Raw genomic sequence first — 27,491 nt, 5'->3', positions numbered from 1 at the left:
AATAGCGGTGCATCTAAAATATACAGGATCACTTGGATCGCTTGGTGCACCTTTTTATCACTTGGTGCACCTATATATCCTTTGGTGCACCTTGATATTACTTGGTGCATCTTAAAATAGCATAGTGAACATTTATATCGCTTGGTTCACCTTATATCGCATGGTGCACCTTTATGTCGCTTAGTGCACGTAAATTCCACTTGGTGCACCTTTATTTCGGCCGGTGCAACTTTGTATCGCTCGGTGCAACTATGTTTTGCTTGGTGCACCTCTATAATGCTACGTGCACCTTTACCTAGCGATATAAAGGTACGCCAAGTGGCATGAAGGTGCACCAAGCAATATAAAGGTGCACCAAGTGTTATAAAGGTGCGTCAAGCTGTGTTAATAATGCACCAAGTGATCCTGTATATTTTAGATGCACCCTAAAAATAGATTTATTTTAAGAAAAACATAAAGTCACCAGCCTTAAAATTATGAGACATATATTTTGCAGCATCATTTTATTGAATCAACCAGCTTTGTGACTTTATATTTAAGTTTAAAGTGTGAGTTTCTATTTGAACAAAATACTGAATACATATGTTGTTGAGGTAAATTATATAGACTTCACATTTTAAAAGAATAATGATTCAATGTTTTTCATGAACTATCATCTACTGATACACCATAATATATCTTTCTTATAGTCTCAACCAGAAACAAAGAGCTGAGTGATTTATTAAGTTTAAAGTACGTAAGATAAAAATATAGATTTTTGATAACAGGTGATTAATATGGGGCATTGTGCACTAATTTTGGTTAGGCGCAAAACTGTTGACATCTTGTTTTACTTTTAATAGTCAGGCACCCAAATAATGAAGTTGGAAAATTGGTAATCTGTGTGACGAATGATAAACTTATTTGCCTAAAATGAACAAGTGGAGTTAACAGAAAAGGATTTGGAATTAAACAGAAATGTTTAAACCCAGCTTTTTCCTACTGTTGATTATTTGTGCTACTGCTATTATAATATGCGCTGGTAAGTTTTTCTGGTTGACATTATGAAGTGCAAAAATTGATAATGTGTTAGTTTCATTTGCTGTTTACATTTTTAGGCACATTATCATTCCAGTTTCATGAAACAGGTGTACAAGCAAATTATTTCAGAATGGTAAACATGTTATAGAATGTTTTTAATTTTTTAAAAGTCTATTTCTTGGGTTTATTGCATGGATTTGTTATGTAGAACTTTAAATTACAAAAATAAATTATATGTCCTGACATTAGAAAGTTTTGCACAGCCACTGCAAATAAACAAATAAACAAATAAATATATTATATTTAATAATGGAAAAAAACAGATTCAAAGATTTGATTTAAAATATTCCAAAATGTGTTGTTTAAAACCCACAGTTGTGCATTACATTAAAGATGGAAATTTAATTACAAAAATATATATATATCTATAATGTTTAGTTGTTTTTTTGAAAATCTTTAGTACCAATTAAGCATGCAAAGACACATTGATACTGTATTTTATAATCAAAATACACCATTATCGGAATTGTTGTTTTTATGTTTCATTATGTTGATCATTGCTTTTTGTTTATTCCTTTGCATGTTTGATCACCGTTCTGGTCATGTTTATGGTCATCATCAAAATTCTATGTGAGTTGCAAGCATATTTTGATTTGTTTAGCATGTGGTTACTGATTATAATGATACATCTGCACATTGTAATGCATATGTTATATACTGTTGTGAAATCATGCAATATTCACCATAAACATTATGAATGAAGTTTGTCAGTTTATTATGAATAAAACTTTATCCATAGGCAGTGTTATCCTATTTTGTTTACTTTTTTCACCAAAACTTTTTGTTCCAGTGCTGCGACATTCTAATATAGGCTATTGATATTATACATGAAATTTTTCTAACAATGGATAAAATATCTTTTGGAAAGAATAAAATAGGTGGTATATTTGCATCAATAGAACTTATTATAGTTTGTAACAAAAAAAATGCTGGATGAGCAATAATTGTCATAATCTTATTTCCCATCTAACAGGTTTTTTTCGTCAAAAATTAAAAAAACACTAAAATTCCATATTAATTCTTGTTGTTTTTCTACTTAGTTTAAACAAAGATACATCGGCTAAGAAGATCAGCTACTATTTCCATTGTGGAGAAATTAAATTCTTGTCAAGATTCACAATGCCAAAAGGTTTTAAACAGCATTACATGTGCATTGGATTTATCTCAAAACAGTATGTATAGAATGTTTTTTTTTATACATCAAACATTACTCATTGGAAATTGCTTTACAATAGTTGTAGAAATTGCCAGAATTTTTTGCAAATGATAGATTTTGGATTTACAATCCTCATGGAATTGAACAAAATTTGTGATGACCAGTTTTGTTTGTAAAAGATTCAGAGGAAATATAGTAAACCTCTCTGCTTATATTGGACACAACTTATATTGGACAAAAAATAAAAACTAATAATTTGGAATGTGGCAAGTCTTTAACTAATCTTCATTGGTTAATACATAACTTCGCTTAATGTGAACAAACTTTTTGGTCCATGCGGGTCCAGATTAACCGAGGTTTACTATATGGAAAAACTATTATTTTTTGCATGTAAAACATATTCTTCCTTGTGATAGGTGGAGGAATCACAAAAGGATTGTATGTTTGCAATGGAAGCTCTCTTTTTAAAATTGAAATCAACACAGATTTATGTCTTTGTACAGAAGTGTTTGCTTTTCCTGAAACAGGTATGAACCTTTTGCCATTTGTTAGGTAGCCATTTTACTAAATAATACTATCTTTTAATACTTTTATTGTTACTAAACACATTTTGTGTTGATTTAAGTAGTTAACATGTTTTAACTGTAAAGTAAACTATTTATCCTTTTTTAACAGTTTACAGCATTGTGGGGAATGAAAATGGAATCCATTGGTTGAACAGTAGTCAACAGAATCTAAACACTCTCACCAATAACAGTGGAGAAACTGTGACACAAACTTTACTGTCAGAAGTAGCATCTAGCGACCAAGGTTGGCAAAAAAATTAAATGCCTATCTTATCAATTGTATCGTATTTTGTTCATGTTCACCTTTAGACAGTTGTGAAACCTGGTGGTTGTAAATATGCTAAATAATACTAAGGGATAGATGAGAACAATAGTAAAAAATGCAGCAGCTGCACCTGGTAAAGAGAAAAGGGGCCTAAATGGTTAAAATTTCACTGGATAAATGAGTGGCACTAAAGGCAATGCGACTAGGTTTGACAAGATGGGTAGATTCCAGGCAGTTGAATAATAAAAATTAATAGTATGTTACCTAATAAACTGTTATCTTTCGTGTATCCTAAGCCTTGTCTTGTTTTAAAACACCCAGCAAGCCTGGTAGTATGGTGTTATTAAATTCACAACATGATTGTGAAACGAATGTTGATCACAGTAAAACAGTGCTTCCCAATCTGGGGATTACAGACCACCTAAGGATCTGTGCAGGCTCCAAGTGGGTCCAGCAATAGTTTAACTTCGAAGAAGCTGTAAGTTTTTACAAAAAGGGCAACCGTATATGGGGACCACAAAATTAATGAATTTGTAAAAGGGTTCGGTTTCTACAAAAATGCTGGCCCATTCAATTCAAAGATTGACTCAATATTAATCATAGTATCCTAGTGTCCATGACCTTTGCACCCCTATTGTACTTTGACCTTTGTACCCCTATAGTACTGCCAGATTTACAAATGTAAAAAATGTTTTTTGTGCTTATTGTCTGATGAAGGCGACCTGAGCAGGACATTGAAATGTTGGAGTAATAAATACATTTACCTGAAGAGCTCTATTTAGTTTGTATACTATGCCTGGCAGCAACAATTTATGTATTTATAATGTAACAAGTTATGTGGATCAAATTATTATTCTACGCTTTTACTTTCAGACACAGCCTGCAACTTATTCTCCAACTCTTTGCCTCCACCAAGTGTTACTGAGACGACCGGAAGTAGTATTTTGCTTAATATCTCATCCGTTCAAACTACAGCTACCTCTTTTCCCCCTGCTTGCTCACCCTATGATATTGTTAACACATCACAAGTGCACTTCTCTGTTTTGTATCAAAACACAAACTCAGTTAGCTGTTTGTCAAGTCCAAGCTGCATGGAAAGTGTAAGTACAGTAAATGTTAATGTGATCTATTTTGTCCAATGGCTACTTAAAGTTGGTTAAACGTAGTTTTTTTCAAAAAAAAAATCCAATGAAGGCCAGTGCATTATATGGTATATTGTTGTAATATATATGTGGTAATTATTGCCACTCTTTCTTAATTTGTCACTGATAAAATAATTTGCCAGTTTCGCAACAATTCAATCATAAATTTCACTTTTAAACGTACATATTGTGATAATAACAGTGTATTATCAATCAAAAAAGAGAAAAAAGCAATAAAGATTAATAACAAGTTTTACTAGTTTTTTGTCTTTGCCTGTTTTAGTGCCTGTCTAATAAACCTATATTTTTTTTCAGAGAATTGAAGACGTCGAAAACCCAGTTTTGAACAATCTTCGTCCCAACACAAGTTACGAAATACAAATTGCTGTTTATCGAACATTACATAACTCAACAGCTGTCTCCATTTCACAACAACTACTTGTCAACACAACTTGTGGAAGTAAGGCCCACTCTATCGAAATGATTTTGTAAATGGTTTCAATTAATTTTTTAGTATATCACAGGACATAATGGGTTTGTTTGGGAGTAACATTTTCAAACTAGTTTCTTATCAAAAACATTGTATTTTCTATTTATTTTTCTAACGTTGTTCATATAAACCTGAATTTTGTAAATTAGACTTTTGTCAGTTGAACACCAAATTCTGTTAATCGTGACTGTGGTTTTTTAGACATTTTTGAAGATTACAGGTTTTAATTGAGTTTTATTTTAAACATCACAATGATTTTCAGTCAGCCATATTATTGCATCAAACCTGTCAACAAATGTTTAGAATTTTTTCAAAAATTTGTAAAGCTTAAAATACAGTAAACATAAAAGTGTTTTTGATCAGAATAAGGTTTTTAACTCAGAATAAGGAAAAACATTGATTTTACTCAAAAGTAACTTACCAAAAATTCAAAAGTGGCAACAAGTAAATAACAATCATAGGCCAATTTCAATCAAGTAAATAAATATTATGATAAGCATGCATTGTAAACCACATATTTTAATGCAGTTTCATCAGAACCAGCAAATGTTCAATGCTTGCCACAATCATTCAATGAGGTTTATATTGTATGGGAACCACCAGTCGTTCTTAACACAGAAGAAGTAAGATATCAGGTTGCTGTTCAAACTGGATTACATGACATCCCAACAGGCACCCTTCAGTTCACGAAATTCACACAACAAACACTCCTTTATCAGGTAAGTGATCACTAATTGTTATGTTTGGTAACTTGGATAAAGTGTGTGGATAACAATAATCCACCTGAAACACTTAACAAATGGTTCAGTTGAGCAAATTTTAAAACCTTCTTTTACTCTTTGCAAACTAATATATCATGGAAATTTAGCAACATCTAATACAGTGGTTGTCATCTGGTGGTCCATGATAACTTTTTGGATTTCCACAAGATGTTAATTATATTTGATGATAAACTGGAATTAGTTGCATATAATTTATTGATTATTCAAGTTATTAACCATTTATTGTTAGCTGTCAGTTGTTTAACTCTTTGTTATTATGTATTGAAGCAATGTATTTTAAGCTAATACGCTTGTTGTAGATGCTTTCTTTATCCTTACATAACAATGGACTGGTCCACGATATTTATTTAATTGAACTGGTGGTCCTGAAACAAGTTGAGAGCCAGTGATTTAGGGTTATTTTTTTACTTTTTGCTGTCAAGGGGCTTGTTTCTTTATGCAGTTGGGTCAAGAAAAAAATTGTAATATAAGAAAAAAATCGTACCCACATGAATTATATCATAGAATTGAACTGCTGGTGAAAATATATAGAACCCTATCAATTACTTTTGTGTTTTTGCACAAGATTTGCCCTACATTGAACAAAAAAGTTGACACGGTTCATCCTGTGATTTTATGTCAACATTTTGTTGGCTCCTTGCCTTCAGGGCATAAAATCATTGTTATTTTTCCTGTGCTTAATTTATGCCAGTTTATTTGTGTTTACAAGATTCTGGTTGTGATAAACTTTCTGCTATTAAACTCGTATTTGTATTAAGGAGAAGACTTTCTGCAAAATTTTTTACCAGTACTATTAAAATCAAAGGTATCCAGCATGTAGCGACAGAAATATATCCAAAAATTCTTGGATTATGGTGTTTTCATTTTAAGCTGCATTAGCAGTATCACAATGTTTTATTTTTGTTCAGATTGCTTTTTTTAATTTGTATGCTATGGTCCATTTATTATGTACTTCTGTACCACATCGCCCCATAGTTTAAAGTTAATCTAGTAGAATTTTGCTTTCCCTTTTAAATCCTTTTTAACTTTGCTTTCGCAGGTTAGGGCATTTCCCGTCGACTGTCTGGCGCTTGAGGGCTCATACAGCTCATCCAACATAACTTGCGCTCCGTTCGACGCCCCAAAACAATTGACGATTGTTGACGTCACAAGCCACACAATCACGGTCACGTGGGAGCCGTACCCGCCAGGACAGATTCGTCAAATCGTTGTCTTATGGTCCCTGGTAAGTGTAAATTAATTTGGCATAACTCAAACAATAACATTATGGAAGCGGTGCATAGGTTTCAGATGTGAACTGGTTTAAACTACGGATCTTCGCCTAATGGGGACAACTTTTTTGTCCAAACGGGTCTGGATTACTCGACATCCTTTTAGGATTAACATGTAATTTACCAGATTTTGAATATATTTTGTTCACATTATTACGCACTAACAAAGTACTGTTGTCACCAACAACACGTTTTTGAGCATTATTTGTCTTACAGTATTGGAGATTAGCTTGTAAGACAACGAGCAAAAATTGTTGAGAATTATCGTTTTTCATTAAAGTTACTGCACAGCTAGGTATTTGGTGTTAAATCCAATAGGTCAAAGCCAAGCAAAAAAACTTTTCAATTTGTTTCTGTTTATATTCACAGCGATCAGAACGAGACAAGTGGACCGAAAGTCTACCATTAGAGGGCAGTGCTACACGAGAGACGATCACTGATTTGATTGCTGACACTGGTTACTTGTTGAGATCTAAAATTACGTGGGTATTGTAGAAAATAACTTGATTTGAGTGTTTCTAACTTGCGTTGCTGTTGGACATGAAAAACAAAATGAATACCAATTTGTATTACATTATAGTAAGTCTTGATTATGCAACGTTGCCAGCTTGGTAGTACTCAAAGTGAGACCTGTAAAGCAGTTTATAACCACAAAAAAGCAGATGATCTATGCTAATGGTTGCCAAGGTCCTGCGACCCAAATTACATGAAAGCAAGGAATTGTGACCATCGTAGTATTGACTTCTGGGACATATGGAAAGCTGAATTTTTACTGCCAATCTTTGCTTCAAACTCACAGTTTCTACGCGTTAAAAGCCTATAGTACAACTGTGACGTAAGAAACTAGCATTGATAAAACTATTAGGAGCCATAAAACCAACGTATCGCAAAAATTATGATACTTAAGAACACAAACATTTTTCCTTGGTGTACGTTGAGTCTTTTGGTTTACATGAACACATTTACATTTTTGCCACGGTTCTTAAATGGGCGGTCTTGGTCTTACAAAGCACTTTTGTGTCACGACCCACTATTTGCAGACCCCAGCCACTCTGTTCAAATACAATGATCCAAATACAACAAAATTTGCAACATTTGGCCTGCTTTATAATTTTACTGTCCAGTGTTTTGCCAGATAATTTTAGGCAATACGTTGAAAATTTGTCAAAAACAGTTTCCGTAATTTTTCGAACCATTGATCCAAATAATTTTTTTTGCACAGTCCAAACTTATTTCTAAAACCTATAACGTCACAGTTACGTCACGGGAAGAGTAGCAGAGTCCAATCAACAGGTGGAGGCAGACACGTTGAGGGGAAGACCCAACTCCCCAACCAACGTTACAATCAAGAGTGAAACACCTGATGGGGTAATCTGCTGGAACACACCCATTTCACAAGACGACTCCTCGGATATTATCGAATACGTTATAGAGGCTAGGCAAGTATTCTGAACACTTATTTCTGACTACCCAACACCGGTTTTCGTATTTGGACTAAACGTTAAAAATGTGTATTTTACCTTAACACGTTGACTGCCAAGGGATATTCCTATGTTGTGCTCAAATTTGCCAAATATGTTTTAGTGGCTTTCTGAAATCAGAGAGTCGAACTATTGGTGCCATGCTATGAGTTAACTCGTAGGTAACATGCCGGTGTAGGGTGTCTCGGTGTTCCCACAACGCATCCACGACTTTAGTTCCAGACGCCAACTCGTTTTAACCGCGTTACAATCAAATAAGTCTACTACGAGTATCTGGCAAGCCTGGCTAGATCGGCAACTACGAGATAACTCGTAGTTGGCAGTCAACGTGTTAAATAATATGAAATACGATTTTCTTGCTTGACACACACTATTAGTTTGGTAAATTTCAGTATTTAAGCTCAGTAACTTACAAACCGAGTGTGTGCATTTGTAACTAGTTAAGATGAACATAAATTCATAACTTTGATCAGCCCTGAAGCGTCGATGCAAATCAGCTATCATGGCACAAATCACAGTACAGGCCCATTGAATGCGTCATACCGAATTACCCGGATATCAAGCATTCTCACAAGGCAAGGGCTAGAAAAATCGAGCCTGTGGTAGGATTCGAACCGACGGCTTGAGTCTTTCCGGTACTCGCGTTTTACCAACTGAACGACACGGAAATGCTTGGTGACCGGCTTGATTGGGTACTACGCCTTCAATGGGCTTGGCGTACTATGATTTGCATTAGAAATTGCTGGCCTAGCAACTTTAACAACACAAGAACAATATGTTTAGTATCGTGTTGAAATGAATGTAAAACTAACTGGGACATTTGCGTCTTCAAAACGATAAAAATATGGCAAATTTAGATTTAGTAATCCTTTTCACCACAGTTTTTATTAAACAATAAATTACTACATAGGAACCGCTCAAGTCCTGACAGTCATCGAGAACTTTTCGGCGAATGGAGACAAGTAACAGTTGTAAATGTGAGAGCGGAAAGACAATGGTTCATCACCAATCTTACACAAGGAGACTGGTATGAATTCAGGGTGCGTATGTGTCTGTTTTTACAGGGACGAACAATTGAATATTCTGAAATGATCATATGTTAGTTTGGTCATTTGTTCAAATCCCAATGTTTTTAGTTACTTTATGACAACACTATTTTCTTTTGTTTATTTTATTTTTTGTTTGGGCCAAAACGATGTTTTTTGTTGCCTTGTTTTGGTCAAAAAGAGTGGTTTAAATTTTAAATCGTGCGGTTTGTAACTCCTTTACAACTGTGTAAAAAATATTTACTCTTTTCTGCCACCAGGTGTACGCAGTGAACGGCGCCGGACGAGGGGACACCAGCGCCGTTACGTCACCGTACCAGTTTACACTCCCGATCGACAGTAAGTAAAAATACGCGCGGATTTGTGAAAATAACTAAAAACACCAAATTCTAGACTAGAGGCATAGATTGTAAGTACTTGCCTTGTTGACTTACTGTCACTTGACACCAACATGACATAATCTACACTATTTTTACGGGTACAGCTACTAACACTGGAATTTGGCTGGCGACCGGTTTGGTAGGTGGCGCAACGGAGCATGGGCGTTTATGGTGCTGACTCAGCAATCATTTTTACCATAAACCCAAATTGCTGAGTCAGCACGATAAACGCCTATGCTCCGTTGCGCCACCTACCAAACCGGGCGCCAGCCAAATTCCAGTGTTAGTAGTTCTACCATTTTTACGTTTTGAAAAATTCATGACAACTAAAGAGATAAATCCATAACTTGTGTTATAGTAAATATTAAGGTTTATGTGTTCACAAAAATAAAATGTTGTTTTTTCAGATAGCAGATACAAATGGATTGTAATAGGATCATCTGTAGGAACAACTTTCTTTGTTTTAATCATCATTCTCGCATTCGTCTGTAAGTATTTTAGCACAACCATGCAAAACGTTACGTACTTCAAATAACTCAAGCTTGTGACGTCGTAATGAAAAATGCTACCTTTCGGCATTTGGCAAATTAAGCGAATGTAGTCGACGCCACGGCTCACTGCGCGAAGCTCGTTCGTTAGCCCGCTTTGTTTTGTAATACAGCAGAATCCGGTTATTCGCAATTCAAATTTGACGAGCATTTTGTCTCGGTTATCCGGAATCCTTTTCTTAACCAATAAGAGGCAAGAATTTGAAAACGTCCCGATAAAATGAATTACCAAATAAGCGGATTGTGATTAACCGGACCATTTCCTCAAAAATAATACACAACGATTTTGGACTAACAAAAGCCTCCCGATTAACCGGGTTGGCCTAAACCAGCGGTTCTCGATCTTTTTTGACGAATTTCCCGCTGAACAATTCCAAAATACGTCTTAGATGGATGCTAAAAGTATAGTAGATGCTAAACCATGCACAGATTTAAATTGTTTTTTTATCGCCTTCAAAGGTTATATTGCCAGACCTCAGGTGTCTATTTACAAACCACTTGAACAAGATGAAATTCCTCCCCGGTTGGGAACCACTAGCCTAAACTAAAGTAACTGTTGTGATGTGTAGGTTACAAGTGCAGTATAACAAGGCGACGAAAACGAATCAAGAAACAGCTTCCTGGCGAAATCACGGCCATCCACATTAACTATGGCATGGATATGGAATTAGCACAGATACGGCATATGACAAGTCTTGCAATGGCGGCGGCCAGCAACGGTGGAAGGATAAACTTGCCTGACAACTACATGAAGAACCTCCCTTTATTTCCACGGGATAAACTTGCACTTGATACTTTACTGGGAAGTGGAGCTTTTGGCGAAGTAAGTGTTGAAAATTGCTTGCTGGTCAAAATAGTATCGTAAATAAAGCTTATTTTATATAAAGCGTCAAGCCAATAACTGATAAGCTACAGACAGTGCACAGTGTTTCGACCTAAAAGGTCTCATAGGTGCCATTGGTGACGAGAAACGGCTTATCTCTTTTCACCAGCAGAACTGATGAGAATTTATCGGTCGAAACAGTGCGCTGTCTTACTCTAAAACTTATTTTGTTTTTACTGTTTTATTATGTTTGTTTGATGTTTGCTTGGTAACGGGAGCATTGTGTAATCAAAGTTTTACCGTAACTAACAAATGTACAACATAAACTAGTATTACATATTATTGGACACTATTTGCAAACTAAGCCAACAGTTTGAATTACCAAGTCTCAACTTGGCTGTTGTCTAGAAGTTTCAAGTATAATGTTGGGCTTATTGAGAAATATTTAAACCATAAAGAATATCAGTAAAACATATTTAATTGTGCTGAAAGACTTTTGTTTCGCAAACGCGTTATTTGTGTAACCAATCTCCAAGTCCCAAAGAGAACAAGCGTATTTCTGTGACATAAAACTTAAAAGTCATCATCCATATAAGACAAGACAAATCAGCAGTACACAAAATCCGTTCCAAGAGTTCCAAGGGAACAAAAAACATTTCTGTGATATATACAACACTTAAAAGTCTTTGTCCATTCAAGGCAGGGGTGTGCAACCTTTGTTACTGTAGGGCAAATTATAAATGTCAAAATTGGATCGAGGGCCGCACATGTGCGTCACACAAAGTGATTTTGCTTTGTTTCTTACCAAATATGTTTAACTACAAGTATAATTCGTATTTGATTCTAGCCACATTTTGCCAGATCGCAGAAAACTGGCACCAGGCGCATTAATCAGCTCAAAAATATATAATAATTGGACTCGTTTGCCAGTACTTTTGAAATCCAAGCGTCTCTGCGGGCCGCACAACCTTCAATGAAGGGCCGCAGGTTGCCCACCCCTGATTTAAGGCAACAAAATCCGGTGTACAAATCCCTATTCAAAGTCACTAAAAGACGAAACAGATTCCTGAAAAGAATATAACACTTAAAAGTCATCATCTATTTAAGACAAGGCAAATTTGTACACAAATCCCTACCCCAAGTCCCAAAGAGAACAAAAACATTTCTATGATACAAACGCTTAAAGATCTATTGCCTATTAATAACATTCCGGTTTTTACGTTTGTCATGACAGGTGTACAAAGGAATAGCGATTGACATAAGAGGTGGAGAAGCTGGAATCGAATACCCAGTAGCAGTAAAAACTTTGAAAGATGGGGCAAGTGACAGTGAAAAGTGCGAGTTTCTCATGGAAGCTTACTTTATGAGGTAAACACTGCAAATGTTTCATCCCTATCGACCGAATTTTGGATTTGATTTATGTTTAGTTATTTAAACATGAACAACCCCTAGAGAACATAGTAGTCTTTGGTTAATGCCTTTTGTTTTTATTTAACTTATAGTTTAATCAAAAACAAATTTGTGTTAAAGAATACAGACGAGTTCGGTATATCGCATAATCGACTGAATTGCGTAAGGATCGTGGAATCGTAGCCTGTATTACAAAGTAAACTTCGGTTAATCCGGATATGTTTGGACCAAAACAATTGTCCAAATTAACTGATGTCGATTAGTTCAAGTCTTACCACATTACAAATCATTTGTAGCTCAAGTTTTGTCCGAATTAGGCGAGGATCCGGATCAACCGAATCCGGGCTAACCAACGTTTACTGTACTAGTTAAGAAAAACGTCTTCTAACTATTATAATCCATTTAATCACGTAATAAAGCTTGTCGATGTACTCGATGTACAGCTCTGTAGCAGTTGTTTATGAAACTACATGTATATTGTCCATATTTTTCAGTTTATTTGATCATCCCAACATCATTTCACTTCTGGGAGTCTGTCTTGATAACGAGCCTCAGTTTCTGATCCTTGAACTTATGGAGGGAGGTGACTTACTAAAGTATCTGCGGCAAGCTCGCCAAACTCAAGTGAGTGGAGTCCTCAAGTCAAAATAAAACAAATTCTTCTTCTAGTCGACGTATTCGTCTTACAACAAACTGTTTAAAATTTCTTTAGTGCATAGAGCTGAAAAGGACTCTTAGGTTTACAACTATTTTTCTATGAGTAGTTTACAATACTGCATTGTTCATGTTTTGAAAAGCCCAACTATAATTTTGATTTTTCAACTGTAATGAATTTTATTGGTTTTTTTGGTCAAGCTTTTTTTAAATGTGTATCTCGTACTTCCAGATGCTTTCAGCTAAACTTCACATGATGGATTTACTCGATATTTGTCTCGATCTTGCCGCTGGGTGTCAGTATTTGGAGACGCAACATTTTATTCACAGGTAAATCTTGACTAAGTGTTCTGAGGCACCTGACTCACATAGAGACTTAAAATACACTGTTTTGGATTCGTGTTCGGTACCGTCCTGGGGTAAACTTTTAAGGATAAAGATTTCGCCTTAATTACGAAAGCCGGAAAGAATCCTGTCGTGGGCTCAAATCCCACCGCGGGCTAGATTTTTCTAGCCTACGTCTTGCATATGGGAATGCTTGGTAACAGGCTGATTCGGTATGACGCCTTCAATGAGCCATCAGTACTATATGATTTATGTAAGAATGTGCCGTGATCGCTGGTCTGCATGAACGGTTTAGGGAAGATCCCATTTATGATTATATGTTCATCTCAACTGATACTGGTCAATCTGGCGATCCCCTACTACGGAACTGACATGTGATGCAGCATACGAGGGAGGCAACGGTGCTTGTGGTTCGACTTTCGGCGGGCTCGCTGCTGAGCCTGTGTAGCTCAGGTGGTAGAGCTTCCGGAAAGGTTCGTGTCGTTGGTTCAAATCCCACCACAGGCTAGAATTTACCCTATGCCTTGCGATATGGCAATGCTTGCGAGAACACCTTGATTCGGCGTTCTGTATGGTTTATAACTTATATGATTGCGCCGTGATTGCTCGTCTGCATAAACGCTTAAGCGCTGATCCCAGTTATAAATGTGTGTTCCTCTTAACTGAACAGGAAAAAACCTTTGTCATTTAGGGACTTGGCCGCCAGGAACTGTCTCGTTTCAACGAAGGCTTTTCGCACCAACAACAGGGTGGTAAAAATCGGGGATTTTGGACTCGCGAGAGACATCTACCGGAACGATTATTACCACAAGGAAGGAGAGGGCTTGTTGCCTGTACGCTGGATGGCGCCAGAGAACCTTACACTAAAGATTTACACAGTTCAGAGCGACGTATGGTAAGTTTAAAGGGAGCAGTGATGATTTAGGATAAATTTTAAAATGATGACACTAATAGGAAAACGCATTAACGTGGTAAATAATTGCTTAAACACACCTTCCTGTGATTTTCTGTACATTACATTTTGTGTTTGGTAATTTTACAACAATATCTGTCAAGCTTGGTCGGTTGTAATTGATTTTCATGAGTAGGTTTGTTCAGCTAGTTGTTTTATGTCTGAGGAGGTCACTAAATTCATTGCAAATTTAAGAACGTTCGCAAAATGTTAGGAACCTCCGATCTTGTCGGTATTTTCGGTCATTTCATGGTGGTGAAAGTGATTTTGTTTGTAAAATGTTGTTGAATGTACGTCGTTTGTTTTATTGCTTAGTGGTCAAAGCAAATTTGTTGAAATGAGCGGTGATACTAAACACCATGCAGTAATGCGAAAATTGTTTCGTGGAAAAAATGCCAACGGTTTGGAACTTTGGACTATTAGGGTTGGCGTAAGAATTTGGAAGTCAAAAAAATATAAAAATGTAATGCTATGAACCTTTAGTGCTTCGTTCATACGCTTACATGTGGTACGATGCGGATTTTAGATGCGACCGAATTCTGCATACGTTTGAACAGGTATTGTGTAACGTTTTCTACCCGTGTTTAGCGAGTTTTACAACATTAAATTATTTTACCAAACCGAACATTTTTTGTAGACTTACGTTGTGTTTTTAGGATTACACCTAACCTAGATAAAGGCCTCTTACGGTACAAGTTTGGTGTTTGGTCAAATGACACGTAAAGTTTGTAAGTGGTTCAAGTTTTACTTTGGGCCTGTTCCGCCCAAACTGGGCAAAATAATTCCAGCCTCTATGATTTGTTGTTTTTGTGCAACACCTCACTTGTCGTAACACCTGAAACTTCTCCCCGGAAATAATTACCGTATCGGTGGCAAAATGCGACTGTTGTGTCCATTTGGTCAGCTGGAAAAACTGGACATTCCTTTCTCAACCCCCTTTCCACCAGTAAACATTACAAACTCGTGTAACGCAACCACAAAGGCATGGCAAGCAAAATATTTCCCTAAAACCGGTTTGCAGTGGACAAAAAAAAACTATTTATAATTTAATGCAGTTTTGCTTTAATTTTGCCTCGTTTAACAATTTTAACAATTATTCGGTTCTCCTTTAAATAGGTCCAAAATCTTGTGAATTTTTTTAAAGTCTTTTCAAGGGTAATTTGCGTGCCCGGAAATGGGGGCTGGGTTTCAAATAACCAGGGTAGGGGTACTAATAAGTGGGGCTGGTCACGCAGGGTTAAAGGGGTAATCATCTACCGATTGACCGGTATGTGAGGAAGGGTCAAACCATGAGTGACCGTTTCCACTGTGGCGTGCATGTTAATGGATAGAATGTGGTTTTTGCAACATTAGATGGACAGTCTGTGGTCAGTGCACGAAAACACATGGTAAAGATTTTTCACAGGCTAAATGACGAGTGTATACGCTTCTTTGGATTAGTGATTTTAAACATATTTTATAATCGCCACATTGAAAGGATGTGCTTTGTGGATAATTCACACCTTTTCAAAAAATTCACACTACAGTTCTGCATCATAGACAGATGACGTCATAGGACAAAAAAGTAATAATCTAATAACACATCGCTATGTCAAGTTACCCATTCGGGAGTATGTGATCCCAATTTACACCTTGATGGGTAAAAATACCGTTGACGTTTTTATGTAATGGACAAGCCAAATTTAAGGATTTAGTGGTGCTACATTGTAGAGTAAAAGACACTATAGGAAACAGCCAATAAACACGTCTTACACGACAAACTAGCCAGCAAACAGTAAAACGTCTAACTGTTGATGAAACCGGTTTTCTTTCAATTTGCCATAGTATTTTTTTCAAAAAAAATCAGAATAGCCATTCGTTTAATCGTTGCAACACAAGTGTTGAAAAAAATCCCTGTCAAAAACCAAATACAGTATTAGTTATTTTATTTTAGCGTATTTTTGCAAATGTTACCCTTACCACAAATGCTACCCTTATTTACCACAAAAAATCGTTTGTTCGCAAAATGGCGCCGAAACTCTTCAGCAATTTGGAACGCCCTGTTCTTGTAACATTCCCACAATCTTCCAAGTCTTTACAAACTTCAACAAAAACTCCAAAACAAGCCCATCATTGTTTGGCGCTTTTCCTAGCATTCCCAACTCCTCACGCAAGCACGATTTATCCCAGATGAGTGTGTTATAGACGGGCGCAACCATCCGTGACAAAACAAGGGGCCGCGAAAGTGGGGTCAATGGTCATGACGCCGATGACGCTTCGTACAAAGCCGAGCTTTTTCATTAACATACCTGACGAAAGACGAGCTTAACTGCCTTGGCAAGAAAAAGTTGCTAAGTCAAGTCGCTGGGTTCTGTAGCGCATAGATTTTCTAAACCTTTTTTCTCACTTTGCCCCGCAGATTTTGGTTGTAAACTTTACCCTCAAGTTCATTAACATTTACCCTGAAGTGTTTATTTGGTATACCTATCGAATTGTTGCCAACATTTACTTAGCCTCAAAACATTTCAAATTTACCCAATATTTTTAACCCCGTTGGGTGTAAATTTACCACACTTAAATTTCGCACACGCTACGCAACAAAATTTTACTTACCCTCAAACATTTTAAATTTACCCAAATTTTTTAGTCCTTGGGTGTAATTTTACCCCCGGTTTGAGAACCTCTGATGTAGTGCGTAAACAAAACTTTCGGTTTGAAGCAGAATCACATGAACGTGGTATGTGCTTCAAGCTGGTTATGTATCCAGCGTAGCCTAAACGGCGTGAATAAAAGGCATCAATTGGATGTAATACACTCACCATTACTTCCAAATAAAAATTGGCTGAAATTTGTCAGCTGAAAAGATTGCTAAAAAAATGTACATCAACCAATGTATGTGTCGCTTTTTAAATTCAGAAGTCAGTAAAAACGGTTGCTCCATTTTTTTCTTAAGAAAGATGCCAAATGTGCAACTAATGGTTAAAAACGGCATCAACCGAGATTTCCTCTTTGAGCAGTGCAGGAAACACATGCAACACGACCCACTGACTTTCTGAGGGTTTACCAGGTTCCGTAACATCAATAATTCCGCGCTAACGGCTCCACATCAATAAGAGACCATTTCTTTTATTTGAAACCGCAGTGTTTAGGGTTTTATAGGACAAATGCAGCATTTGAAATAAATACGCATTTGTAAAACGTTTAATCCAAATACTAGATCTTATAGGTCGAAAGAGTGTGCACTGCCTACTTATATTCTAATGCCCCCATGCCTTCATATTACTTTGTAAATACCCTAGCAAATTCACGCAATATACATAATTACGAAACAATAAGACAAAAAATTGGCACCAGAAAAGGTTGAACGTTTGTGCAGGTATCTTTAAATGTAGGCGGAATTGTTGAACATATTTGCGCATACGTATATATGTAAGTAAAAATCATTTAGTTGAGCGTTTTGGCGCCATTTTGTTTTTGACTTGATTCAAATCGCCCTGTCAGACACACAAGCTATTAATAATGCCTAAATTGAACCGCCAAGTCCAGGTATGTTTAACATTTCCTTAAATTACGTTTCATTACAATATACGACAGCACTCATAAAACCAAATTACAAAAAATAGTATTTTTGACTGAGTTGTTTTCTAGTCATGTTAATCAACAATAAATAATAACCCAAAATGTGTTGCAGGAAAAAATCGAACTGAATTAATCCTTCTCATAATAAAATGTAACTATGGAAAAAAACTGATTTTTAAAATTCATTTGTCGAAAATAAAAAAGGATTTGAAATTGTATGTTGAAAATATTCTACTTTAAAACACAAACAATACAAAAAGCGTTTTTTTTTCCTTGGGGACATCAGGGCAACGAATCTTTATGTAAAATTTACACAAGGCACGACTAGAACGATTCCTCCAATGTAGCGCTTTCACGTAGGAAAAGATAAATAAACAAAGTGGCACGCCGGGTGGAAAGGCCGATTTCCCGAATGTAAACAACATCAAACGATATGAGGGGATACATCTTGTTCAAAAGGTTAAAAGATCTTTACCCAGGCCCCCCGTCATTATTGAGGGCATTAACCCTTATTTCTGGCCTGTCATCGTGTTGCGCATGCGCATTTATTACTATGACGTCATCATGTTATTTAAGGGATAAGACAATGCCATAGAAATTGTAGAGATATTTAGGAGGCACTAACCCCTTTTCTATACGAGCTGTATTTTCGTTGCGCATGCGCATTCGGTACTATGACGTCATCATGTTATTTAAGGGATAAGACAATGCCATAGAAATTGTAGAGATATTTAGGAGGCACTAACCCCTATTTCTATACGAGCTGTATTTTCGTTGCGCATTCGGTACTATGACGTCATCGTGTAATTTAAAGGTAAGACAATACTGAAAAATCTTGTTTTTTTTTTTTTTTTTTGCCTGCAAAAACAATTATATATATACCATATAATGCTTTTGTAAACACGGATTTACAGCAAAACGACCCAGTTCTTTATACATATACGAGCTTTAAATGGTAAATATGGTAAAAAATTACTCTTTTACTTATCATTTAAATTTCATAGCGGATGTATTGTGTCGTACACATAAATAGAAAAAAAATCCCAAAATTCCGAAAAACAATTTCCACTTTCACACACTGCAAAGATAATGTTTCTTGCTAATATTTTTACCATACGCTTAGCGGAATTCTAAAAACAATTTACTCTCACTGAAGAATAGCGTGCAAACGGGCCTCGTTTTCATCCTGACGTTGTTAGACTTTTCCCGTTAAAAAATCTACGCACCCGACTAAGGAATTCTGCTAATGAGACTAGGGAATCGACTTTTCCATAACACCGCACCGAGGTACTTGAGAGTCGCGAATTCTGACATTCTCTTGTCAAGCACCATTATGGCCTAATCGGTTCGCCTTTTTTGCTATTTTCAAATATCATGCATGGTTTTGCTATATGCATTTCCTGGCAATTTTTATGCACTAAATCAGCGTTGTTTTTTTCTAAGGGGTTATAGTTGATTTATCGAAAAATTAAACTATTTTCATCGTTAAAGTGGATTTTTATTAAATGCACTTTTTTAACCTAGTCAGTTGGAACATTACCACATATCAACAAATTTATCTATAAATTTACATATATACAATTACTATTGAAACATACCCTTTTTCAAGGCGTTTCCAAATGTGTAAACACTGTTGTGGTTTACGGAGCGTAGTATGGCTGCTTCAGCTAGTTAATGTTGTGTTTTGTGGCGGGTTAAATACCATCAGTTGCTGTTGTTATTTTCTGGTATGTCGCTAACTGGCATAGCGGCGCCGCTAATGGGTTTTGCTGTGACCCCACTCCATGCCCAACGGAAAATGAGGCTAATTATGCCGTAAGCTTTGGCTAAAGGGTCTGTGTTGACATGTTAGATAACATCGAAAACGCAGGTGCATTTCTACCGTTGAATGCTAAATCTCAATGCTAACGCTGGGGATTGGCAAGTTGGGATAGCAAATTTAGAGGATTCGAATATATAACTATCCCATTATTAAGTCAATTTAATTGGGTATTAGAATTCGATTTATATCACATTTGCAAACTTTATCAATCAACTTTTTCACATGTTTTGGATTAAAAAAGAGATTCGATATTTTGGATTCTACTAAACAATTGTAGTATAGTTTGAAAATGAAAGTAAATTTTATGGAATTGCTCACATTCTGAAGACGCAAATGACCTGAGTAATCCTAGAAGAATTCCATTTAGACAATATTCACACAAATATATGTCATTATTGGTATAAATGATGTTATAGAAGGGGTGTGCAACCTGCGACCCTCGGGCCAAATGCGACCCATTTAAGACTGTGCGGCCCGCAGTGACGCTTGGATTAAAATGTACTGGTAAACGAGTCCAGTTATAATATATTTTTCAGCAGATTAATGCACCCGGTGCTATTTTGCTGCGACCTGACAATAATGCGGGTAGAATCAAATGCAAAATTTAGTTTTTAGCTCAATATAGTCATATATTTGGTATGCAACAAGGTAAAATCACTTTATGTTAAATGAAGGTGCCAACATGACAAAGGTTGCACACCCCAGTTATAGAAGGTCTAAAATTGACAAAGTTTTAAAAAGACGGATATGATAACAAGTATTGTGTCATAAAAAGGAACGCTTGGCTTGGTATACGTAATAGAAACCTTATAACCGTTGCAATTTTACACAATCACATTTCAGGTTGCAAAAAAATGGTTACTGTAATCTGATTCCCATTTACCAGTGACAAGAGTCGAGTCTCTAATGATTAATCGACCAACAAGCATCACTCATTCTAGAGTCTGCCTGACAAGTCGCAGGCAGTTAGAGTGGTTTGTCGGTGTCTGTTTGGTAACCCAACACCTTCTACTCAAAACGCCATGACGCTACGATTTGCGACGTCAAATTTGAACGAGGTTGACGTCATAACGCTTTGAGACGCTGTGATCAGTTTAAGGATTTTATGTGTAAACTGCAAATGCTTTTAGCGTATAATTAGAGCGCGGAAAGACATCGTCGTGGGTTCCAATCCCACCGCGGCCTAGATTTTTCTAGCCTACGCCTTGCCATAATGCTTGGTAACCGGCTGATTCGGTATGGCGCCTTAAATGGTCCTGGCGTATTGGACTGAATATGCAAGTTTAATTATTAAACCTTGTCAATAAATTTTAATACGTTTTTACACCAAACATTTAGTTACTTTTGGTAACAATTTAAAGCATAGCGATTCAGCGAATGAAACCTTGATATGGTTGTTTGTTTCAAAATGTTGATTTTTTTCTGTACCAGGGCGTTCGGCGTGTTACTATGGGAAGTAATGACTTTTGGACAACAACCATATCCGGCCTTTACAAATCTAGAAGTAATTGGTTTTGTCAAGGACGGGGGAAGACTAGAAAGGCCAAGCAATTGTCCTGATGTCCTGTAAGTCTCCTAAAACTCCTATATTTTACTAGCGTGCACATATACTAGCGTGTTGTGTGGGATTAGACCCGCAATTTCTTGAAGATTAGTCGGGTTTTGGCTTGTTGTTTACGATTTAAGTAAATTTTAATGGACTGTCACTGAAAATTCAATAAGTTTGCATGAAACACGTTTAATGATGCAAAACTTGATCAAATCAAAACCCAGATTTTTTAATGCTGTATAAACCAAAGCGGGAAGTGATTTATTAGTGAAAAGTTGCTTTTAATTGTTGCGTAGTTATTCATCGCCAATGATATACCGATATTTTCTTTTACTTTACAAGTTATGCGATAATGATGAAGTGTTGGAGTATGGAGCCATCTGAACGACCGGCCTTCCAGGAAGTTTTACAAACACTGCAGAATTGCAAGGTACCTATTTGTATAGTATGTAAATTAGGGTTTATTAAATAGGGATTTATAATAGGCCTAAATGTAAGGTTTTGGGGGTTAAGGTTTTTGGGGTTTAAATAGGGATTTATAATAAATATAAAAACCTACAGTATTCTTTTATTTCCAATATTACTTGTTTTCACCTTATGAAGCTAAATAAAATTTCACTGCAAAAATCACAATAAAATTTCACAGAATAGCTAAATAGTGTCAATATTTCATTTTTTGGGAACTCCAAACAAAATCAAGCCATTCCTCTAGCATTGGTTCTTAACCTTTTCATTGCTGCACCCCTTTCAAATCACCAACCAATTTTCGCACCCCATTCTGTTTTTGTATTTGTATAGAATAGACCTAACCAACCTTAATGATTCAGCATTCCCGCAACCCATAGAATCACTTCTTGTACCCCTTGGGAGTGCGTGCACCACTGGTTAAGAACCCCATAGAGTCTATGGTGTACAGCTTAGTGTTCTGCCGAAAGGCAAAACAAAACTTTTCACCAAAAAATACGTTTTTAATTTTTATAATTCGCCAGATCGACCTTTCTGCCCTCAACAACTCAAACGGGGGAATTCCCTCCGGCGACCCGATCAATTATTCGACGATGTCGCCAAACACCGAAGATTCTGTGTTCGATTCCCGACCCGTGCAGTATTTCGACAACAGCGCGTTCATGTTCGACGAAGGTAAATTCAACGTAAAAGTGACGTCATCAGCACGTGACGCCATTGTCTTAACACAAACGGATATATTTATGGGTTTTACACTAATTTAACAGAACTTTATTAATATGGTTATTACTACGCCATAATGGATTTTTATAGATTGTGAGAAATCAAAATGGTAAAACAAAAAATTACTATTTAAAATTTAAAATTTTTGTCAATGTTTTTAATTGTAAAGGGAAGAATTCGTCGATAAAGGTTTGGTGGGCATTGCGAATCCAGGGTACGTTGAAGTACTGAACCGCAATTTAGGGCGAAAAACAAAACTGTTTGACCCGCCAATTATTGAAACAAACTGATTACTGGGTCCCTCGTGCGTGAATATACAAACGTTTAAGAGCTATAGAGGCCAGATCTTAGGGAAAGTAATTGTAACTTGACGGACGGACGGACCAGAGTTCTAAACGGGCCTGAAATTGGAGCCCGAACGCGGCCCGAACCCGAATCTGTTTTGAGAAGCGCGTGTAGGCCCGAAAGTTTGATTGAAAGGCCTCTAAATTAAAGCCTCAGGAAAGACCAAAACAACAAACGCAATAGACAATTGGTCTCGAACAAGGCGTTTTAGGGCTGTTTGGCATTAAGTCAGGTCCAGCAACTGGCCACTTATTCTAAAAATGCATAAAGTCAGGCCCGAATCCACCCCGTTTTTTGGTCCGACTTATAACTCTCAGACGTACCTTGTGGGCGTGATGAAGGCGTTGTTTACTCCCGGAAGACGGCGAAGAATTATGCGAGCCGCAAATATGCCGCAAAATTGTTTACGCTTCAAATTATCCACGCCCAACTCTGGGTTTCAGACACCGACATTTCCACCTCGCCTAACTCGGCCCGTCTTGGTTGTTGACAAAAAGTGTTGATTTTGGCGACCACGTTTATCTGCGCATGCGCGTATGACGTCATGGCCTCATTTCGGTCACTTTGCGAAGTTTTCTGTAAACTTTCACCTTTTAGACCCGCAATGGTGTTTCAGTATTTTTCCCTCGCTTAAATTTTTGCGGACCACCATTTGGCAAACGAGGTCGTAATTTGATTTCGGGCCCGACGGATTGTGAAGACGGCTGGTTGTGGTTAGCAAAACTTCGAAGGGGGGGAATAGTTCAACCACGCGCCTGCGGTTGTTTTTTGGTATGCCTTGCGAAGTTGTATATGGGGCCGGGTTCGGGCTTCAGTCTGAAAAAATCAGGCTTGATTCGGCCCTGATGTTACGCTACGCCACATTTTTGACATAATTTTCCCTAACTTTTGGGCTTGAAAACATAAACATAATGGGTTATAGCCAGGTTATACAATTTGGCTTTGCACATAATGTTAACAAGTTGTAAAGATTTTTTAATTGTGATGACAAAAAATGCCATTTTCTTGACACAAAGGCTCAGACCCCATATGTGATACCTGGTCATAAAACCTGAGGCTCGTGGCACCAGCCTGGGTGGGGTACCATCATCGCCTTATATGTTTTTGTAAATAGTTTCAGATAAAAAGACGGACTGGGCGATAACTTGTTTTCATGTTCATGTTACTTTAAAAAAGTTAATTCCCCCTTTAGGTGTAAAAAGTGGTTCAAACTTAATACGATTGATGCACGGTGAACTCACAGGACTGCCATACGCGATTTTTTTATTAACTTAAAGCTTAACATAGTGGTCCCCAGCCTTCATCGACGAATTCCTCAATTAACAATTCAAAACATTTTCATTCCTCCCTAATATACTACATAGTAGATGCCAAACCGTACAAAGATCATTCAAAATTGGTTCTTTTATACTTCACAGGTTATATTCCCAGAGCTAAAGTGTCTATTTACAAACCACATGTACAATTTAAGGTAAATTTCTCCCCTCAAGTTTTAGAAATCCTTTTTTGGTAGGTATTTTTCACGGTTGAGAACCACTGGCTCAAGGGTTTGCTTTGAAGTCTCATTCCATAAAAATAACGCTATAGAAACCCCTAATACGGCACTATGGATTACAACAGTGGCTACTTAAACATCTGCACAAAATGCAATCCCTAAATTTAAACAGTCAGGCTGCAGTCAATTCTTCGTGTAGTTTTTGAAAATTAATCAATTACAATCTACATTGCATTTTTGTATTGTAGACGACCCTGCGCATGCGCACAACGGCTACGCAGCAGTGAGCTTCAGCAGCCCATCGTACGACGCAGGAGGCAACGAGTTTCACCTCGAATCAGCTGCAACTCCATACACCAACAACTTCATACGGAGGTCCAGCGCTTCGAGTTTAAGCGACATCCAGGTAATCTAAGGGTTACGAGTTCAAACCTTGTCGCTGAAAGGTTTTGAAATAGCAGTTTTTTCGGTTAGCAGATCAATTAAAGTTACATTTTATTACATCCCAAAATTGGCCACGCTGGTTTACTTTTTTAGGCAGTATCTGTGTAACTTTCGTGGCTAAATGAAAATCTAACGGTTTGGGTCAGTACCGAAAATTTAAGGCTAATAATATTCTGTGGTCAGACCAACATGTCAAAACTAGGATGACAAAACAAAGTTATCGTTTAAAATTGGGTATATTTTAGTGTAAATCATTCCTGAAAAGTAAGGTACAGACAGTGCACACTGTTTCGACCCATAAGGTCTCAGCACTGCAGCTGGTGACAAGACATAGGCAGTATTGACAAGTCTAGCAATTAAACGGCACTCCAGTTTGTTAGGATTAACAGGCTAAAGCTGATTGAAATTGACAAGTGCAAATGTATAGGGGTAGTTATAGGGAGAAGGCCTTTAATAACACTTGCATGTTTGCCTATTACCACACACTGTAGGCTACAGCAGACGTTAGTGCGATAACAAAACTAAAAAAATTGCGATACTTATTGGTAATATACGCTGTGATTTTTTATTGTCAGTTGACGGTTCCAGCCCCAACTTCACCACAAAATATCAACTATGCTCAACTTGGATTTCTGGCTAACGCAGACTCCGGGTATGTTGCACTGCTATATTATTCTCTTTTCTGTGCCACCTCCCTAACCGATATGTTCGGGGCATTGTGTGTGTTGTTTTTACTTGTTTTCCAATTTGTCAGTGTACAAATATGAAAAGAAAATTTTGTTTAGAAATTGGCCACAGTGTAGTTTAAATTACAAATTTGGGTTTGTTACAGTAAAAACAATCAGTAAAAAACAGTCGCTCTTTTGCCTTTTAACCCTGTTTAAGTGGATTGTATTTTTGATTTTACCTTAATTAAATCATCAAACCAACCTTCTGTGTATTTTTGTAACAACCCTTGCTTCAATGTTTTTAGAAATACTGTTGCGCTGCCTAAAGAAGATCCGCACGGTGGCGCAGCGCATGAGGAGAGCACAGAGAATCAGTACGTACGAACACCGGTGCATTCATCCAGTTTCCAGTTACCAACGGTCGCTCAACCAACCAACAATAACCACAAACAAAGTCGCCATGGCAACGGGTAAGTTTCAGTACAGTTCATTATAAAAATACTGCACAGGCAGTTCAATATACCAGGGGCATGGTTAAAAAAAGGATAGCGTAAAGTCGGGTTCGGGAACCTTATAAACCGAGCATGCCTATTTACAAATGTCAAAATGATAAAAGCTTCGTGTGCGAACATTTTGGTGTGTAATAGTGATTTGAGTGAGCTTGCTGATTTGAACAATAATGGGAAAGCATTATGGCATGTGTAAACTGTTTTTTTTTCGAACCTTTATTTGTAAACAGGCGCAAAACAAATTTAATAAAAAGCACTTCAACTTTTGAATCACTAAGCATGTGATGAATCACCTTTTATGATTTACAATGTTGGTAATAATTTAGAACTAACTACATATGAATATACATGCATGCAAGAGCATATATTATCGTAAAGTGTCGTAACACCGTTGTATAAATCACAGTACATCCGGCCTATGAGATGAGGTATACGTATTTAAGTCGTATAAAATGTTTAGAAAGGGTCGGCTTGATTTAACAAAACGATTTTTGCAAGTCTGCCAAACGGCTATTAAGAATTACTGCTACATACTAAATCTCTATTGTATACTACTCTTTCTTATACATTTTATACTTTGTTGTTTCCAGTTCTGTGCGGTCAAACGGCCATACAAAGCCATCAAGTGTTAGATCATCAAAGGGCGCCCCCAAGCGGAGATTTAAACGGGCCAGTCGCAAAAACCGAACCGACAACAGCACGCGCAGACCGAACGGCAAATCCTATGTCAACGATGTAACACCTCATGAAACCGATGACGCAAGACGAAGTGACGTCAACCATGTTAGAAAAAATGGCGTTACCTATTTATGACGCAAACCAATACGTCATATGTACATGTTAGTTTTTTCGTCAGGCACTTTTTTTATTCATATTTTCCATATGTAGTAAAGAAATAATAGTATTTTTCAATACGATGTAAGCAGTGGTGGGATCAGCCGGTTCGCACCGGTTCTATAGAACCGTCTCACGAAATTTTATGGGATCAGCCAACCGGTTAGCATTCCTGGTTATTGTCAATGTACTTTTTGTAAGAGAACCGGCTGAAAAATATGACTTTTTTGATAGAACGGGCTGACAAAAAATTTGAATCCCACCACTGGGGGAACTATCATAGCACCGCACTTATTGCAACATGTATTGCTTTGCACTAACCCATATATCAACAGGTATTGTTCCATATTTTCTTTGTCTTACTCGTTTGCAGTGCTATTATATCTTTATATTTGTCCATTTTGTACGTATTGCATTTTACCTGACATTTGCGCCTGTTGTGTTAAATTGTAAAATTTGTTGTATGCCATATCTTTTCACACTGACATAAAATCTGTTTTTTTGCCAAATTTCCTGGACATTTTGGGTGTAACAGTATTTTTGTGTGATTCACATTTTTATAAGTGTTTATTGCATTTGTTTGCACATAATATTTGATAAATGGACTCTGTTACTGTAAAAATAGTGTCTACCATTGGTGTTGCAATTGCATTCATATTCAAACTGGTAAATAAACCATCAGAAACTA

At 36.9% G+C, this 27,491-nt stretch overlaps 1 protein-coding gene across 1 annotated transcript; it reads left to right on the top strand.

The window, feature by feature from the left end:
- The first annotated feature begins 799 nt into the window (after window positions 1-799).
- LOC145232912 (proto-oncogene tyrosine-protein kinase ROS-like) lies at window positions 800-27,491 on the top strand. Its single transcript, XM_080097584.1, has 26 exons — window positions 800-1,021; window positions 1,098-1,153; window positions 2,132-2,252; window positions 2,653-2,763; window positions 2,912-3,046; window positions 3,941-4,167; window positions 4,525-4,669; window positions 5,228-5,418; window positions 6,521-6,706; window positions 7,122-7,234; window positions 8,009-8,187; window positions 9,140-9,273; window positions 9,540-9,618; window positions 10,067-10,147; window positions 10,777-11,030; window positions 12,265-12,398; window positions 12,935-13,064; window positions 13,327-13,424; window positions 14,131-14,334; window positions 21,203-21,337; window positions 21,663-21,750; window positions 22,310-22,460; window positions 24,597-24,754; window positions 25,368-25,444; window positions 25,766-25,930; window positions 26,560-27,491. Exons 1-26 carry the CDS (start codon window positions 958-960, stop codon window positions 26,780-26,782), a joined length of 3,639 nt encoding a protein of 1,212 aa, XP_079953710.1. The 5' UTR covers window positions 800-957; the 3' UTR covers window positions 26,783-27,491.

The sequence above is a fragment of the Phallusia mammillata genome, chromosome 6 (genome assembly GCF_965637545.1).
Source record: "Phallusia mammillata chromosome 6, kaPhaMamm4.hap1.1, whole genome shotgun sequence".
Lineage (NCBI taxonomy): Eukaryota > Metazoa > Chordata > Ascidiacea > Phlebobranchia > Ascidiidae > Phallusia > Phallusia mammillata.
This window is presented reverse-complemented; position numbering and strand designations above follow the sequence as displayed.

Bases quoted from the DNA above. Each gene is read 5' to 3' on its own strand.
- LOC145232912 (XM_080097584.1), top strand. From the start codon at position 958: ATGTTTAAACCCAGCTTTTTCCTACTGTTGATTATTTGTGCTACTGCT. The intron at 8,188-9,139 runs CTAGGCAAGTAT...ATAAATTACTAC, and splicing joins TATCGAATACGTTATAGAGG to ATAGGAACCGCTCAAGTCCT. The intron at 13,065-13,326 runs GTGAGTGGAGTC...TCGTACTTCCAG, and splicing joins GGCAAGCTCGCCAAACTCAA to ATGCTTTCAGCTAAACTTCA.